General features: G+C 38.9%; 1 protein-coding gene across 1 annotated transcript in view; it reads right to left on the bottom strand.

The window, feature by feature from the left end:
• The window catches only part of SLC44A5 (solute carrier family 44 member 5), a 78,095-nt gene that overhangs the window by 54,476 nt on the left and 3,289 nt on the right, over positions 1–20,330 (bottom strand). The window contains exon 2 of the mRNA XM_012801631.1: positions 1,506–1,590. Coding sequence (XP_012657085.1) covers positions 1,506–1,590 — 85 coding nt within the window. The remainder of the gene's footprint in view (positions 1–1,505; positions 1,591–20,330) is intronic.

The raw sequence follows: 20,330 nt of genomic DNA, 5'->3' as shown, positions 1-20,330 counted from the left end.
AAGGTTTTATTGGGATGTTGGCAATGTCTGAGTTACTGAAATGAAAATAAAATCACCATTCTGTATTAGAATCGGGTCCAGTTTTTGCTAATAGGCAATGAGGACCTTTGGTAGGAGTCAGTCTGTCCCCTACCAACTCACCAAAGCATGCATGATTAAGAATTTTCCTCTCCACCTAAAATTTTTGCATTTTCTTGATTGTCTGGAATAATTCTACCACATGAATTTTGTGAACATTTTCCCAGATCTGTTTTTTTGTTAAATCTGTGTATCTCTTGGGATAGTAAGATCCACAGTTGCAAGTGGGCAGTGTAGAGAACTTACCTGAAGCACCACCAACCATGGTTTTTGTTGTTGGGCTTGGGGGGAGAGAGCCTTACTGTTCTGTTTTCTTTTTAACCATCCCAAACCAGCCTTTATAAAAACTGAATTGGATACTTTTTTCTTCCATTCTTGTGATACTTTGCTAAGAAGAACATTTTCCAGCTCCATCCATTTAAACATAAGAGGGTAAAGTCTCCATCTTTCTTTATGGCTGCATAGTATTCCGTGGTGTACATATACCACAGTTTATTGATCCATTCACGGATCGATGGGCACTTGGGCTTGGGTACAAGTGAATCTTTCTAAAAGTAGAATATAAATATCTTAACACAATAACTAAGAAAATGACATAAAGGCTATGTTAACCAGTTTGATGAAAATATTTCAAATTGTATATGAAAATACCACACTGTCCCCCATGATTGCATTAATGTACACAGCTATCATTTAATAAAAATTAATAAATAAATAATAAATAAAAACTGAATTAGCTTTAAACAGCCAGGAGAGTCAGCAACAACCCCAGAAAAGAAATGTAAAAGGAGGGAAGAAAGGAGGGAAAGTTTTGTTAAAAAATGTGACATTGGTGGGGGCTTGCTGGCTTATTTTTCAGATAAAAAAGGGGAAAAAATTGAAAACTTGCTTTCAGAAATGGAAACTTCTGATTAACATGGAAAGGAATCTGATGGAACATTCTTCCTTGTTTGTCTTAGCTACTCCTGGGCCGTGTTCACAATAGCAGAGTTTCCTTGAAAAGCTGACCCATCCTGGAAGACTTTCTGGTGTGATTCTCACTTTGAAAGAATTATCAGTAGGCAGTGTGACGAAAATAATTCTAACAATTGTACTGTCAGCTTCTCAGCAGCTACTTACAACTCAGTCTTCCAATAGCTCATTTTACAAGGCATTTTAAAAATACGACTTTGGATAAAACCACTGGTCCAACTCATTCATTATAATTATATTTTTACTAAGCAGAGTCACTGTGAATGCTAATAAAATTCTGCCTGATAATGACATCCTGTCTTAGGTTATATCAGGGACAGCCATCTGTAGGAACAGGAGGAGAGAAGGCCTGCTTTATGAATTTCAGTCGAGGTCCAGTAGGATTGAAATAAAAGTGATATGTAGGTTCAAATTTAGACAACAAAGTCACACAAAGCAAAAGTGGCCATACTCACTCGTTAGGGGTGCCTTTCTGGCCACAGAAGTGGCCCTGGCTGTCTGTAGGATAGGCCATTCTCCGGGGGTCGCCATATACCCAGGCTGCAGGAATAAGAAAGGACAAAAACTCTATCAGCAACAGCTGCTGCAGGCAGTTAGATCTGAGATATGAAAACACACCATGGACCCCTCCCTCAGTCACAGAAGGTTATTGATTTCCTTTACAGAGTAATTTCTTAATGAAAAGTAAAATAAAATATGCATGAACCAGTCAGAAAGCACATTTCTCTTGCTCTCTCAGGATGCAGCTGGGTTGTAGCCAAACATGAGGTAACGCACTTAGAAAATGACATTTGTTAAAATGTGAATTACAGGATGCCCTCTAAAAGCTCGGTTGGCTACAAGTCACTTTTTCTAGGGTTCAGAACTAAATGGCTTTATAGCAGTGCTAATAAATTTACATTAACTAACATGATGTAAGACTTTTGGGTTTCATAAGTGAAAACCATTAAAAAATTCAAAGGACTCCAACTATGATGCCTAATGCGAGCTGACTAGTTCTTCATAATTTTATGTGACATTCTAAAGGCAAATAATGGCAACTATGGAGGCAATACATAATAAATACGGAATACATTTTGTCGGATTATCTCAAAGCTTAAAAGAAATACCAAGCAGTCTCAAACTTTATGAAAACTGAAGATACAATTCTATTTTTTATGAAGAGGCTGGGCTTCACCTCGTATAAACTCCTCACCTTCATTTTTCAAAAACTGTAGACTCGACTTGACAGCTAGACCACAGAGAGCCACTTCATTAGTTCAACTGGGAAATATATCTGCTCCCCTAATTCTAGCTGAATTTTTCTAACTTCTCCAATTGGATTAACATAGTGCCTAAAACTCTAGGAAATGCACTGGCCATCCAACACTTACCTCTGCACATGGAAACATCTCTTTATCCTCTGCCTCCTTTGACATTTGCCCAGCTATCTCCTTCCCCACTCTTAACTGCATTTGACATTTCACATTATAATTCAATCACCCTTATGTAGATGGCCTGTGTGACTTGGGAAGATTAAAAAAAACAACACACAACTCTGCATGAGAAAATTTTAACATGAAAGAGAAATTTTTCTCAGTAATATTTTCATCAATCAACTTTTCTTTTCAGTATCTCAGCACACATAAAAGTCCCCTTTGTCTAATTCTTTCTCCAAAGTCATAGAGGCCAAATTGGTTTTATCTTTTAATACCTTGTTATGAAATCTGACTCATTTGGTTAGCTCTCTGTTGCCATAGCTTCCTGTCTCTACTTCCCAGAATTAAAAAAAAAAAATAGATTATATATAAGGCATTTAAATAACATCTAAGACAATGTACTTCTAATGTACGATGTCTTGAGATACTATTTCATTGCATTCTTTTTCTATATCTTAGTTTTCCACATTTTGGCTGGACCTAAGAAAGAGATCTAATTTTACCTGACTCTATTTTCTGTAGTATGTTTCTTTCAGCTTTACCCTGAAATGTTTTATTCTTTTTCTACACAATTATTAATTCAGAAATGAGCCTCCAAAGAAGTATTTGGATTGCCAGGTTTGCTACTTAATATTATCCATAACACAGAGCACAAGTCAATTATTTGGGGTCTTGGCTTTCTAATTTCTTAGTACAAAATGAGCATAATAAACACCAATCTTCCAAATGCATCAGATCAGACTGGTTCAACTCTCATGCAACAAAGCTACCAGGTGCTTTTCAGTTGCCATGGGCCCCCTCGGCTGAAGAGCATGTAATCTGAGCATGCGCAGATAAACCAAGCATGCACTAACGGCGGGTGGGACCTAAATGCTGGGACCGGGGACCGGAGAATGAAGTGAGACATGGGCACTACACAGCAGGATCCAGGATCCAGGATCCCATCAGATCAAGCCCTAGTATCACCCCATGGCAGGATCCAGTCAGAGGCACGTCCCCTGGCTTCAGTCCCTGCATGGGAAGGTCCAACCAGATCACACCTTATGATCCCAGACTAGAAAACAAACCCAAACCCCCACTCAAGGAGACAGATTGGGTCTGACTCCTGTCTCCTTGTTTTGCTACCTGACAATAAACCTTTCTATCCTCAATAACCTTATGCTTTGGTGTTAGGCTAAGGGTACGCAGTTTGGTTTGGTTACAATCCCATGAGAACGTTTAGGACGCAAAAGAGATAATGAGAGTAGAATGCCCACCATGTGCTTGGCATTCAATATGGACTCATGACATTATTTCTTATTTTATTTGGTTTTCTCCTAAAAGCAAAATTTGAGGCAAGAACTCTGCTGCACGTTGGTTGTTCAGGAGGTGATTCCAGATAGATTACATGGTAAGAGGGAAGTGAGAAGGGAAGGGGGCCTGGTACAATTGTCCATCCTAACTGCAAACAGACTCAGGTGGGTCAAGAAAAGTGGGGTTGGGTACCAGCATCATCTGCTATAGGTTTCTTTTTCATCATTAATTAATAATTATAGAATTTACTAGATGACCGTTATTCATCCTGGACTAGAAGTCAATGCCAGTGTAAGTTGATTTCATAGTTCTCAAGAAACAAAGGAAAAGAAGAGACTAAAATTTCTAGAAGGCTTAGAAAAGAGGTGGGATTTGAGAAAGACTTCAAAACGTGATTAGGATTTGGACATGTGGCTGAAAGTAGGGAAGGTATTATAGATGGAGGAATAGTATAATGATAAGAGCTTCTGTTTATTAGTTGCTTGCAATGGGTGAGGGGCTGTGCTAAATTTATCATGCCCATTGCTTCAGCTCAGTTTCACGACAAAGTGTGGTATTATTTTCACCTTAATTTTATGGATAGCTGTAGCTCCAAATTGACCCTACTTCTTGAGATCACACAGCTCCCGCGTGATATAAACAGGGTGTGAACTCAGGTGTGTTGCTCTCTATGGCCTGTGGCTTTAACATCAGACTATGAGAGTGATAAAACTTCCTTCTGACCGTTAGATCAAGAACGAGCGTGTTAGCAGTGGGCAACAACAAGGAATCAGCTGAATGAGGGTCAGGAAAATGCTGGATATATGAAACAGGAAAGGAGACAGCAAGGGAAGCATGGAGCCTTTGTCATTTGAGGAAAAGAGCTTTGTACTTGGCAGCTAGGGAGGGAGAGTGTCTGGTGCCGAGGGATCTGAGAGTCTGGGGACAATGAAGAGAGAGACCGTGACAGATGTTTCAAAAGAATCTTTTCTGTCTAGTTTTGGGCTGTGGCAGGTGGCTGTGTCTGTGGAGCTGCTGCCCGCCGCTCCTTGCCCCTCTGGCTCGGAGCGAGGCTGCAGATGGCCTGAGTTTGAGCTGGATCAGCAAGACTTCGAGCTGAAAGCTGCAAAAAAGAGGAAAACGACACGAGCAGCAGCTGTCATTTCGCCCCTGCTAATAAAGGAAGGGACGACTGACAACTTCCTCCCTCTCTTGGATTGCTTCTGTTCATGGAACCTCCAGACCTGTGCTGTCCAGGATGACAGTATTAGCCACGTGTCTGCCGAGGGCCTGGAGGGGTGGCTAATCCACACTGAGACGTGTGGTAGGAGCAAAATACTGTGACACTACGAACACAACAAAACACAATGATTTTCTGTTGATCATTTTGAAATGATAGCTAGTTAAATTAAATAAACAAAATACATTATCAAATCATTAAGATTAATTTCACCTACTTCTTTTTACATTCTTAAATATAGCTCCTAGGAAATTCAGTATTATACATGTGACTCTCGTTGTGTTTCTCCGGGACAGATCTGTTCTGAAATACTTCCTTCCCAATGTCAAGGCCTTCTTATGCAAGGTGATTATCAGAGCCGTAACACTACCTATTGGTATGACAGTCATTCCTAAGCCCAGCACACCCAAGGCATCTTTTTTGTAACAAATATTTTACAAAACCTCTTATACAATCTTGAAATAATAGTCACAGATAACATAACTTGATCACACACGTAATGTCTTTTTAAAATTCAACAAAATGTCCTATGTATATTTCACAAAATATTTCCAAAATACTCTTTACATGGTGGCCACCTCTTTGTAAAATTTTGTGATGAGTATTTTGTAAATAAAGGTACTAAATAGCTACATTTTCCCTTTCGGGACACCCTGCAAATGAGAAATTAGAAGAAACAATTCAATAATAAATAACATGCACACTAATATGCAAATGTTCAATTGTGACTGAACTATAAGACACAGTAAAGGAGACAGATGTTTACACCTGTACAGAGAATCTCTGTGAATGTAACAGCCACAATCGCAGGAGGACATAGGAACAGCTCCTGGGAAACTCAAATACTGTAAGTGGTGTTATGAAGGATACGATTTTCCTAAAGAAACACAGTTTAGTCAAGTCTAAACAAAAAGTACATTCTTTTAAATTCTTTCGGAAATTATGAAAAGTGTGCAAAAATAACTTTTATAACCTTATTTTATTTTTTATATTTTTATGGATATATCATTGTTGTACATATTTGGGGGGTACACCTGATATTTTTTATATGTATATGTAGGTATACACAATGTGTAATGATCAAATCTGGGCAATTGGGGTATCCATAACTTCAAACAATTTTCGCTGTGTTAGAAACACTGTAATTTTTTTCTAGGTATTTTGAAATATACAATAAACTGTTATTAACTATAATTTTCCTACTGTAGTACCAAAGAAAACGTATTGTTTCTATCTAACTGTACTTTTATGCCCATTAATCAGCTTCCCTTTCTCCTTCCCCTCCCAGCCTCTGGTAGCCACCCTTCTACTCTCTATCTCTGCAAAATCCACTTTTTTAGCTTTTGTAATTTTATTTTATTTTGTTTGTTTATTTATTTGTTTGTTTGAAACAGAGTCTCACTTTGTTGCTCTGGATAGAGTTACATGGCATCATAGCTCACAGCAACCTCAAACTACTGGGCTCAAGCAATCCTCTTGCCTCAGCTTCCTACGTAGCTGGGACTACCGATGCCCACCACGTGCCAGGCTGTTTTTAGAGAGGGGTGTCCCCCTTTCTCAGGCTGCTGTCAAACTTCTGGGCTTACATGATCTTTCTGCCTTGGCCTCCCAGAGTGCTAGGATTACAGGAGTGAACCACCCTGCCTGGCCTATCCCTACTCTTAAAATTGAAAATTTTATTTTAAAACATCCTATACTGTAATTTCCTTTCTATGTTTCCTTAGTTAATTTTTTTCTTTTCTTTTCTTTTTTTTGGAGGCAGAGTCTCACTCTGTTGCCCTGGGTAGAGTGCTCTGGTGTCATAGCTCACAGTAATCTCAAACTCTTGAGCTCAAGATAAATTCTTGAGCTCAAGATATTCTCTTGCCTCAGCCCCCTGAGCAGCTGGGACTACAGGTGCCTTCCACAATACCCAGTGTTTGGGTTTTTTTGTTGTTGTTGTTATTTTGTTTGTTTGTTTTGCTTTTTATTTTTTAGTAGAGACAGGGTGTCACTCTTGCTCAGGCTGGACTTGAACTCCTGAGCTAATGCAATCTACCCGCCTCAGCTTCTGAGAGCACTAGGATTATAGGCATGAGCCACCGCACCCAGCCTAACTTTTGTAATTTTTAAAGAGAGGTTCTAGATTCAAATATTTAAAAGAAAGTTAAAAGAAAGCTTTTGCTACTGTTGGTGGGACGTAGGGAAGTCAGGGAGGACGTGGGGTAGAGAGGCAAGCCATCTGGAAGTCATCCACCCTTGTCAAGCCTTCAGTTGACTGCAGCTTTAGTTAATAGCTTGGCCACAACTTCACAGAGGAACTGGAGCTACAACCATCCAGCCAAACGGTCCCCAAATTCTTGACCAGAGAAACTATACTTTTGACACAGGTCTGATAACTAGAATCCACAGAGAACTTTAATCAATAAGAAAAGAACAAATAACCCCATGTCTATGTGGCCAAGAAACTTGAACAGAAACTTCTCTGAAAAACATAGGCACATGGCCTACAAACAGGTGAAAAAATGCTCATCATCCTCAATCATCAGAGAAATGCAAATCAAAACCACTTTGAGATAACTCAAAGTTATCTAAAGGTAACTCCAGTAAGATTAGCCCACATAACAAAATCCCAAAACTACAGACATTGGTGTGGATGTGGAGAGAAGGGAACACCTCTTCACTGCTGGTGGGAATGCAAGTTAATACTACCTTTTTGGAAGGAAGTTTGAGGAGTACTCAAGGAACTAAAAGTAGACCTACTGTTCGATTCTGTAATTCTTCTACTTGATATATGCCCAGGTGATCAAAAATCATTTTACAACAAAGACATTTGCACCAGAAGGTTTATTTCAGTCAAGTCATGGAAACAGTCCAAGTGCCCACTGACCCATGAATGGATTAACAAATTGTGGTATATGTACACCATATAATACTATGCAGCCATAAAAAGATAAAGACTTCACATCTTTTATATTTACCTGGATGAAGCTGGAACTTATTATTCTTAGTAAAGTACCTCAAGAATGAAAAAAGAAGTATCCAAATGCACTCAATATTACTATGAAATCAATATATAATCACCTACCATTCATATTAATGGTAAAACATAGCTATAGTCAAGAAAGTAGAAGGGAAGAGAAGAGAGAGGGGAGAAGAAGGGGGAGGCTGGGAGAAGGGGAGATATTTGGGGGGACCTCACCTAATGTGCATAATGCAGTGGTACATTTCAAAACAGTTAAGAAAAGTGTACAATTGTCTTACCACCAAAAATAAGTAGGCAAGGTGAGGGATGTGTTAATCAGTTCAATGTAAGCATTCCACATGGCATATCAAATCAGTACACTGAACCCTGTAAATGCATCAATGTACACAGTTATGATTTAATAAAAAAAATCAGACAGATCCAAATTGAGGCTATTACTACAAAATGACTGGCCAATATTTTTCAAAAGTGTCAGGATCATGAGAGACAAAGATTGGGGAACTGTTTCAGGTTGGAGGAGACTAAGGAGATGCAGCAACTTAATGCAATGTGGGATCCTGGATGAGATCCTGGAATGGTAAAAGTACATTAGTGGGAGTGACTGTTCACAAATTTTGAATAGTAGTTTAACAATGTTAATTTCTTGTGCTTTGATAACTGTACTATAGATTATATAAGATGTGAACCTTAGGGAATACTAGTGAAAGGATGTATAAAACCCTCTAAACTATTTTCACAATTTTGTTGTAAGTCTAAAATTATTTGACAATAAAAATCTAAGAGAAATTTACAAAAAGAAACTATGAGATAAGAAATATTTGTTATTTTAATCCGCCACATTCGGGGGCAATTTATAATGCAGCAATAGGTAACTAATCACTATACAGATTTGAAAAATCTTTTATATACTTCAAGGAGGATGTTATATCATGTTTCTCTTTTTCAAATTAAATATTCATAATAATTAGGAAAAAAATCCTCCTTTCATTTGATTTGTTTTATGAGGTTTCAAATTTATTGCTATAATTTCTAGGATTTTAGTATTTTTTATTCTTTGCCACACAATTTAATAAATGGGAACCTTGATTTAAAATATTCTTTCAGGCCTAAGCAATTACACATTATTTAATATCTATATTTACCTTAGCCCTTAAAAGAAAGTGACCATGAAAAGCTTTATATTAAAATTCTAGTCTAGAATACAGTCAAACTTCCTTCCATTTATTCATTAATATACCAAATTTTCAACAATCACATTCCTATTCATTTAGTCACTCACTTGTTGGGCCTTACTATGTGACAGGCACACATAGGCTCTGAGGATACAGAGATGAACACTTCTCTCATTTAGCACAATGCTACTTCTTAACACATTCTACACAGTACCCAAGAGCGTCCATAAAGTATCCAGCCAGTTAACATGAGAAATAGAGACATATATGGCTGGACACTTCCAGACAGCTGTCATACAGAAAACTATTAATATATAAGGTCTGACAATTAAGTTTGCAAACTTGCCATGTGTGCTTACTTACATTGGCAACACTGTACGAACAACTCTGTAAGGTTTCATAAACTTCATGTATCAGTGTCTACAGCTGTGTTCTTGTTGAAGTGTGGCAGTGTCTTGCTGAGTGGCATTTATTATTGTTGTTGCATCTTTCTGTGTGTCATCACAAGAATGTCAGAGCTTGAATTAGAGCAATGGACAAACATTAAATTTCTTGTTAAACTTGGCAAGAGTGGAAGTAAAGTCAGGGACATGTTAGTCCAAGTTTCTGGGACCAATGCCATGAAAAATGGCAGTGAACAAATGGACTAAACATTTTTCTGAGAGGAAAGAAAGTGCCATTAATGAGAGAGATCAGGGTGGCCAGTAATGAGCAGAACTGATGAAAACATTGAAGGAATTTGTCAAAGTGTGCTTCAAAATTATCAGCTGACTGTGAGAAGCATAGCAGACCAAGTAAACATTGATAGAGAATAGTCAGGAAAACTTTAACTGAAAATCTTGGCATGAGAAAGGTGTGCAAAAATGGTCCAAAAATGAACAAAAGCAAAAGAGAGTTGAAGTTTGCTGAGACCTTTTGGAGAAGCAAGATGGTATTTTGGGCCCTGTTGTCACTTGTGATGACACAAAGCATCAAGTGTACAATGGAAGTCAGCCAGTTCTCCATGACCGAAAAAGTTCCACCAGTCCAAATCAATAGTTAAAATGATATTGCTAATCTATTTTTATATCAGAGGGTTTTTTTCATTCTGAATTTTTACTAACTGTGCAAATAGCTAACCAAGTTTACTGTTTGGATGTGATGAAAAAGTTAGCCAAAAGGACTTAAACTTTTCATCAACAACTCATGGCTCTTGCATCACAACAATGCACCAGCTTACCCAGCACTATCTGTAAGGGAGTTTTTAGCCAGTAAACAAATAACTGTATTGGAACACCCTCTCTGCTCACCTGATCTGGCACCAATGAATTTTTTCTTTACCTGAAGATAAAGGAAATATTGAAAGGAAGACATTTTGATGACATTTAGGACATCAGGAATAATACAATGACAGCTCTCAGGAGTAATACAATTCCAGAAAAAGAGTTCCAAAATTGTTTTGAAGGGTGGAGTTGGCACTGGCATTAGTGCATAGCTTCCCAAGGAGAGCATTTTGAAGGTGATAATAGTGATATTCAGCAATTAGGTATCTAGCACTTTTTCTAGGAAGAGTTCAAGAACTTAATTGTCAGACCTAGTATATCCTACAAAAGGAAGATGGACTCTGAAGAACAGTGGTGGATTCTCATAAGTTCAACCAAATCATTACTTTAATCTTAACTGCTGCTCAAGTTGTTATCTCTCTACTAAAACACAATTAGAGCAGCCTCTGTCACCTTGGATGCAGCTTGGAATTAACAAATGCTTTCTCCCTTTCCAGTGAGCAGAAAGCATCCGAGGCATTTGCTTTTACCTGGCATGGACAGCTCTGCAAGTTCACTTTCTTGCCTCAAGGCTATATAACCTCCTACCTCTGACAGAATTCAATCTACAGGGTTCTGACACTATCCTTATTCCACAGGATACCACACAGTTCCCTTGCATGGTGCTGATAAAATCTGGAGAATATTATTTAACATTTCATCTTGAGGCCTTATAAAGACATGTGGGAGCTACTGGATAGGAGGTAAATTTTATGAAAAAACAAGGTCTTCTACCTCAGTGAAGTTCCTGAGGGGTCTAGTAGTTATATCTCCTTCCAAAGAGATAGGTAAGTTATTACATCTTGCCTTTTCCGCTAGGTCTTGAAAAGGTACAATACTTACTGGCCACCAGTTTTGAGTAGGGCCCAGAAAAAGAAAAGACTCTTTGGATAATCCAGCCTACTGTATACGCAGGCTTGCCACCAGGTCTATATGACAGAATGAACTCACTTAAAATACCTGTCAGAGAGAAAGACGCTTCATGGGGCCCGTGGCCAATGCCTGTTAGAGAATCACAGTGAAGGTCCCTAGGGTTTGGGAGGAAATTCATGTTTTTTCATAAAATAACTCTTCTTCTTTTGGGAAATGGCTTCTGGGCTCTGAGTGATAGCCCAATGACATGGGCTGCCCATCACGATGTTTAATGGGTGTTATCTGATCCATCCAGCCTAAAGTTGATTGTGCCCAGCAGCACGCCATTACCAATGGAAATGATATATTCCTACAATGTTTGAGAAGGTCATGAAGACTCAAGAAAGTTACATCAGAAGATTTCTTATAAAAATAATGTGTTGTCTCCTGATGCATTGCTTTAATATGTACCTATGATTCATGGAAAGGTCCCTTCGATCAGCTAACTGAGAAGGAAAAAAATAAAACCAAATTTATTAGATGGCTAAGGAGGATCTGTTGGCATTGACCAGGGGAAATTTTTCTGGTCATCTACTTTGACTGGAAAAATAGATGACCTGCATTATTCATCTATGTATAGATAGAGGCCATTGATTTGGCCACCTTGTCATGGACTAGGAAAGAAAAATATTAGACAATCAATGGTAAGGAAGTTTGAGAGATAGAGAGAACAGTGACCTGTAAACAGACCCAGAATATAGAGATATTTCTGTATCATGTGGCCGCTTAGTAAAGACCCTTCTGCAGAGGTGGTTTTCAGAATGGACGAGAACTTGTTCAATAATTTTGTGAAAAAGTAGTCATGACAACAGGGATGACGATTCTGTATTGCTTTTGGTAGCATGAACTTTTACATAGAAAGGCTGACCTGGCTCCTAGAAATGCTTAGGTGACAAATTTGTCAGAATGCATGGCCAAAATTAAACTCCATCACCCCGAGGCATCTGGGCCAATGGAACAGTAGAATATCCAGTTAAACTACCTCGCGGGAAAGAAAACCCTTCAAGGTTGGAGAGCTGTTTTATAGAAAACAGCAGGGTCTTGGCAGGAAACACATGCAATATTCATGTAAGATACTTAAAGAGAGTTTAATTTTAAAAAAGATGTACAAAAGTATGGGGAGAATTGAGGAGAGAACGAGAGGGTAGCATGAAAGGGAGCTGTTTTCACCTCTGGGCCTATAGGGGACCTGGAGGAGGGAGACACCCAAACCCAGAGATACAAACTGACAGGAGGAAGTGCCTTAAGTAGAGAGGCGTATATGCTCCACCTGTACTGACCCACCTGCAAGACAGCCAGAGGGGTAAGTTCTATAAACTCATTCTCTTGCCCTCTTGTCTTCTACCAGTTGCTCCCACAGACTGAACTAAATTGGAAGCCAGAGGACAAGAGAGTCTGTTGACATAACCCAAAAATGCCAACTTCCCGGGGGGCAGAGTAGAATGAGGAGGGCAGAAAATAGATCCAGAGAAGGGAATGAAAAATACCCAGCCCTCATTCTGAACAAGTAACCAGCCTATTCAAGGATGTTACTTTCAGAAAGACATTAAAAAACAAACCAAACACAACAGATAGGTAAGGTTTTTGGACTGACTTTTGTCAGAATTCACTCCCACCTGGAACAGCAAAAGAAAAGACCAGAAAGATACCTTTTCTAAATTTCAGAATCCTTGAATTGGAAGGGGTGAGAGTAAGAGGTAATAATGGGATAAAGCCTATTCTTAAACAGATTTGTAGACAAGGAATTGAAAGGAAAATGGAAGAACATCCAAAGAAGCAATAAAACCAGGCTTTCCATGACACCTTGGTGATTTTCCTTTTTAGCAAGTCTAACTCCTGACTGATTGCTTTAATACACTTATTTTTCTAGTTATTCTGAATAGTGTTAGCCCACCACTACTCACAACCTATTCACAATTTTGATTCACATTAGAAGGTAGGTTTTTTTGTTTTTCTAACAAAGAAAAACACTGGGAATGATGAGGAGAGAGTTTATATTTTCTTTCTTTATTGCACAGATAGTTTTTCCTTCATTTATTCCACAAATACATTTTGAGTGCTTTCTATGTATCAGCAGCAAGCTAGATCCTGGGTATATGATGGTACTTTCTCTCCAGGGGCCTGTGGTCTATTGGGGGAGACAGATTAGGATGAATTAATTGCATAAGTAAATGTGAACTTGCAATTCAGCCAAGTGCTACACAGAAGCAATACATGCATGACCAGAGGGATTCATAGAGGCCAGTGACCTGAGGTCAGGAGCAATGTCCTTGACCTTGCAGGAGTTGAGACCTGAAAATGAACAGACTCGGAGGCTTCTGGAGATGCACGACTCTGACAGAGCCCGTGAGGGCTGGGAGTGTGATGGGCACTGCTGACTGAAGGGTGACCAGTTGCCACTTACATAGGAATCAGGACGATAGAGCATGGTTCTAGACATGGAGAGAGAGGTGGTGTTTTAGGTTATTTTCTAGACTGAACTACCGGGAGATTTTTAACCATACTATATTTGTCATTGCTAGCCATGCACTCCACAGCTCTGTTCAGGTGGGTCCTTCTCTTCCTATTCAAATTTTCTTTGACGAGGTCAAGGCCACCAGCTATTCAGAGTCCTTAGTCCTGGTTAACTGAAGTTCCATAATTCCACCCATTCTCACTTTGGATGAAAGAAGAGTTCTCCTTGTTCCTAAACATGTATGCAACATGTTACATCTGAAGAAACTATGTGTAATATTCTTTATTAACATTTAGTAGTAAATAACATTTTTCTGAAAGATCTATGAAATCCTTTCAGTTCTTCCTGGCCAAAAAAAAAAAGTTGACATAATTTTACTTACTACATAGCATAAGCATTAACTGAAGGGCAACTCTGGTTAGGGCGGCATTATAATAAAGAATGTCCTCCTCTTATTAGTCTATACATAATAGAGACTATTTTTTACTTTATTTATTTATTTTTAGAGATGAGGTCTTGCTCTGTTGCCCAGGCTGGAGTGCAGTGGCGCCATCGTGATTCCCTGCAGCCTCACACCTTATAGGCTCAAGGGATCCTCCTGCCACAGCATCCTGAGCAGCTGGGACTACAGGAGTGAACCATCACACCTGCCTAACGTTTTTTGTAGAGGTGGGGTCTCACTACTTTGCCCATGCTATTCTTGAACTACTGGCCCCAAGTGATGCTCCCACCTGGAGCCTCACAAAATCCTGGGGTGATCACTAAAAGTTAACAATCACTAAAAGTTAACAATCACTAAAAGTTAACAATGACACAGCAGCAAAGTGAATCCATAGCAGTCTCAGAACAGCAAGATGCAGAAAACAGATTGTTTACGATCTTTGATTACAAAAGAATATCTGCCTTTCACTCCTTTCCCCAAACTGTTCTCCAATGCTCACCTATTTTCAACCCAGCCCAGCGTGGAACTAGAATGGGAGAGAGATGAAGGAGGGAGGGAAAAGCATTAGGAGAGTATCATGGGGTTCTGTTTTTTCCTCTCTCTCTTCATTACACATTCTTCACTCACTCTCTTTATTAAATAAAAGGCAATCTAGTGTGCAGTGTAGTGGTTGAGAGCAGCAACTCTAGAATCTAACTGTCTGGGTTATGTTGCTGAATAAAACCAAATGACCAAGTTACACAGCAGTCAGCACAGACCTGGACGGCTCATCTTTTTCTTCATCTTATCTATATCAGAAATAACTTTAAAAGACTTTAAGTGAAGCCAAGGCATATTCGGGCCTGTAAGTGCATCTGTGTGTGTGTATAAGAGAAAAAGAGAAGAAAAATTATGTGTAAAAGAATATCATGAGAGGAATTCACAGCAGATAACCAAAGACCAGTAAGAGATGGTGAAAATTTTATTCAGGCAAATTATCCTTTCACTCATATCAAGGAATCGCATGTTACTGAACTACCAGGAGTGATATTATTATCTCACATGATCTCTCCCTTTCAAACATTTGCAGAGCATGTTCCTGTTATGCTCCAGGGTTGAGTCAGAAGTTGCAGCCGTTAAAAAGCCCTCTGTCAAGGAGAAAATGTGATTAGACCAACTGCTTTCACTGACATTTAAAAATTAACTGCAAATCTGTTTGGGGCAGCAAAGGCATTCCCTAAATACTTGCTGGTTGGGAATGTTGGCTTTCAAATCATTATTTCGCATCCCTTTAAGGTACATTTTAACTGTTTTAATATGTGAGGAACAGGCCTGCCAAATTGTGCTTATGGCTTTTTAACACAAGCAATTTACAAATGCAATGAAGCAGATAATAGGACGCATGATACCCAATCTGAAAATCTGTGTTGATGACACTACTGCTGTAGGGACGTTTTGGGAAGCAGCCTGTATCCAGTTGCCTACATCGGAAAAATGCTGTTTATTATTTCACAGGTGGCCTCTTCTGCCCAATGGTGAGTGTGGGGTTGTGTCCTTGAGCACGGGTCAGCCCCTCTCATGCTAACGGTATTCCATTTACAATAGTCTAGAATGCATGCATTCAGCAAAATACAACAAATTCTAAAACACCTCACTCAATACCAAAAAGTCTTCTCAAGCGACAACCAAACCTAAATGCTTTCTTTATAAGCTAAAGACTTCCAAAACAAAAGGACGTATACGTTTGCAATTTAATTTGTAAATTTTAAATATTTTCAAAGAAGGCAAAAGGACATTCTGTGCTGGTTCTGGTTAACTACAAATAGAATAATTTTTAATTAAGAAAAGTTTATTAGAACAATTTTTAAAATAATGGAAACAGAATTTTTAAAACTCTCTTACTTTTTTGGGGGGGGAAGATATGATTTTACTTCACTAAAACAATGTTCTCAAGATGTGATATCATAGGAAGGTTTAGTTCCAAAGTAGACTAAGTTCCCCTTACTATGAACGTTGAGGTGATATCACCAAGCTCCCACATTAAAATAATAAAAAGCCTTGTGATGTATGATGGTAATATCAAAAAAGATAAGTGTTGAGGAGAGTGTGGAAAAAAGGAACCCATGTACATGGTAGGAGGGTATGTAAACTAGTGTAGCCATTAAGGAAGATGGTATGGAGGTTCCTCAAATAACTAAAATTAGAGCTGCCATCAGATCCAGTAATCCCAACTCTGGGTATATATCCAAGATAAGTAAAATGGGCATGTCAAAGAGATACCTGAACTTCCATGGTTCCTACAGCATTATTCACAATAGCTGAGATGTGAAAACAAATTTAAGTGTGCATTGACAGGTGAACAGATTAAAAAAAAAATCATGGGCTTGGCACCTGTAGCTCAGTGGTTAGGTGCCAGCCACATACACGGGGGCTGGCAGGTTTGAACCTGGCCCCGGCCTGCTAAACAACAATGACAACTACAACAAAAAATATAGCTGGGCATTGTGGCTTAGTCCCAAATACTTGGGAAGCTGAGGCAAGAGAATCACTTAAGCCCACGAGTTTGAGGTGGCTATGAGCTGTGATGCCACAGCACTCTACTAAGGGTGACATAGTGAGACCCTGAAAAAAAAATTATGATATATGTATGTGTATGTGTGTGCATATGTACATATAACCCCCCCATACACAATGGAATATTACTCAACATTAAAAAAGAAGGAAATCCGCTATTTGGCAGACATGGATGAACCTAGAGGACATTATTATACTAAGTAAAATAAACCAGCCACAGAAAGAAACCTACTGCACAATCTCACTCCTATGTGAAACGTAAAGCATTCTAATTTATAGAAGTGGAGCACAGAACAGTGGTTGCCAGGGGAAATGAGGAGGTAATGGTTGAAGGGTCCAAACCTTCAGTTATGACAGATTAAGTGCTAGAGAGCTAATGTGCAGCATGCTAACTGTAGCTAGTAATTTAATGTCTACTTGAATTTGCTAGACAGTGGATCTCAAGTGTCCTTATCAACACACACACGTCTACACCCAGGAGTAACTGTCAGATGATGGACATGTTAATTAGCTTGATTGTGGGAATCATTACACAAGATATATGTATATCCAAACACCATGTTGAATGCCTTAAATATAGATAATTTTTTATTTGTCAATCATACCTCAATAAATATGGAAAACATACATTAAAAATTCACATCGATGTGTTTATCTGTTAGTAAGAGAAACTGTTCACTGGTTCTTTGCAAAGGCAGAATCAGAAAGTCATCTTGAAATTATCTTTGTTTTTCAAAAGTTCATTTGAGTGACCTCTCTTAGTTAATGAAAATACTGTTTCTTCCTTCCTCATATCCCTTGGGATGGAGAAAGACCAATTTGCTTTCAGGGAATGAAGGGATGAGACTTCAAACTTTTCTCCATCTGATTTTAATTTAGGATAGAACAGATAGACCTTGAAGTAAATCTGCTGGCCCAAAGGGATAAGATTACTCCAAAATGGAATTTGCCATGAAGAAGGAGACTGGGCTGGCGTCTTAGGGGATTAGTAGCAGGGCCTGAGACGAAAGGCAGGTTCTGATAAAGCAAGAAGCCACCGTGGCTGTAAAGACGCTGACACTGGTCATGCTTTGGGAACAATGGCTGAGCACTTAAAGACTTATACAGCTACGGCCTTGTATCCTCGTGCAGAAAGCCACCACAGTAGTGGGAAGGTCCAGATGAGCAACAGACTGTGAAATGATACCAAAGGGTACAACCAAAACATCAGAGCTCCATCAAACCAGAAGTAAGACTGCTCCCCGCTCCGTGTTTGGGTTGGGAAAGAGTGTGCCCTGCTGGGTTCCCTTAAGTACTGAATGGAAACATAGACCTGTGACCATATGAATGCATTAAGACGACATATATGTTAATACCAGAAATGATGGGTCAAGTTCGATCACTTAATTATTAACTATTTTGTTTACTCTCTCCCTTATTTCAGCAAAGGATTTAAGGATGAACTACATAAGCCTCCTTCCTTTTGTACTTAATACTTTCAGATTTCCTGTCTCCAGTTGACACAGAGCCACATTCCTTTAATCCTCTGTGCCGACCTACATGTTACCTGCTTGTCAAAGGCCCATACTGGTCTGCTTGGCTTGGTTCATTTCTCAATTAGGGAAGCAATCGTGAGCCTGCTTGGGGGAATATATTCTGAGAACAAGAAAGGTGGGGAAATATTTCTTCCTTGGATAAAGTGTGTCCTAGAATAACAGGGAGAAGCACTGTGCAGTTGAGACTGGTCTGTTTACTTTCTCAGTGAACTATCTAAATAATTCAGCAACATATTTTCTTGCTTGATGCAGAGGACATAGTTAAAAAGTGCCAAATAGAGAAAGGAGCACTTATCCACTTATCCACTATTAGGGGGATTACAAATGAGTACAGCCTCTATTGAAAATGGCAGGAAGATTCCTCAAAGAAATAAGCATAGAATTAGCATTCAGCCCAGTATTCCACTACTGGGTATCTACCCAAAGGAAAATTAGTCCTTTTATCAGAAGGACACCTGCACGTGAATGTTTATCCCAACACAGTTCACGACTGCAAAGAGGTGGAATCAACCTAAGTGCTCATTAATTCATGAGTGGATTAAGAAAATGTGGTACACAAGGTCTGACAGTTAAGTTTGAGAACTCCTCTTAGAAAAATTACTACATACCTCATTGCTGAATATCACTACCATCACCTTGGAAATACTCCCCTTGGGAAGCTATGACTAACACTAGAGTCTAGTCCACCCTTCAAAGCAATTTTGGAACTCTTTTTCTGCAATGACCATCAGAGCTGTCATCATATAAGTTCTGACAATGAAGTTTGAAAAATTCAAACTTGCCATGGTAAGGTCTCATAACCTTGGTGTAACAGTGTCTCACAGCTGTGTTCTTGTCAATGTGTGAGCAGTGTCTTCCTGAGTGGTGTTCATTATTGGCGTGTGCTTTTGCGAGCGGTAGGATGACAACTCTGAAGGTCATTCTAAAAAAGAGTTCCAAAATTGCTTTGAAGGGTAGGCTAGGTGCGGGTGTTGATACATAGCTTCCCAAGGGGAACACTTCTTCTAAGATGCAGCACTTTCTACGATGTGTTGGCAAACTTGTCAGACCCATATATACCATATGGAATGCTAGCCATGGTATGTAAAAGGAGTGACATATTTTCTTTTGTAGCAACTTAGAAGAAATTGGAGACTGTTACCCTAAGTATCTCAGGAATGGAAAAACCAGCACCACGTGTACTGTCTAATAATTGGAAGCTAATCAATGAGCACTCACGGGCATAAGGAGATGTGAAGGTCATGGGGAAATCAAGAAGGGAGACGGGTGTGGAGAAAAGGGGTAAAATTCCACCTAACAGATGCAATGAACACTATTTGAGTGATGGGCACACTGAAAACCCTGACTCAAGCATTGTAAAATGTAACAAAGGCATTTGCATCCCCTTAAATATTTTGAAATTTAAAAAAAAAGAACTAAATCGCTCAACTGGAAATCCACTTAGAAAGAAAATGAAATAAAAAATGTAGTTAAAATTATGCTATTATTGTATACATAATGTTAGCAAAAAGATAGCAAAGAATAATTTGCATAATAAATATTCCTACCCTTTTTTCTTGTTAGTACCATAATTGAATGGCAACCCTCAATGAATTAGGACAAAAGGAGGGCTATTAGCATAAAAGTTAGTTTGATCTTGCTAGAAGATTTGATCACCTTTCACCCTCATTCTACTTCATTAGTTGGAACAGTTTCTGTCTTTCATCAGTCTCATGTGTCTTTCAAGAACTACCCTGGCTGGCCGTGTTCCACAGAAAGGGCAAAGAATGGTTTCTTTTCAGTAGATTTTGAGAGAATCACGACTCTTCTTGGTCTTGATGGTTATAATACATGAGTGAAACTGACTTAGCGTCATCTAATCAGAAGTATATGTTATTTCATGTTACAAATTCCCAGCGCTTGTAGTAACCTCTGCCGATTGTTTTCCTTCATGCTTCTTTTAGTCCAACATTGGATATAATTAAAGACGTAAGTTTACCGTGGAGACAAGCTAGTGAGGACATCTGAAGCTCAGG

The sequence above is a fragment of the Otolemur garnettii genome, unplaced genomic scaffold (assembly GCF_000181295.1).
Source record: "Otolemur garnettii isolate 467f Iridium unplaced genomic scaffold, OtoGar3 scaffold00010, whole genome shotgun sequence".
In the NCBI taxonomy this organism is placed as follows: Eukaryota; Metazoa; Chordata; class Mammalia; order Primates; family Galagidae; genus Otolemur; species Otolemur garnettii.
This window is presented reverse-complemented; position numbering and strand designations above follow the sequence as displayed.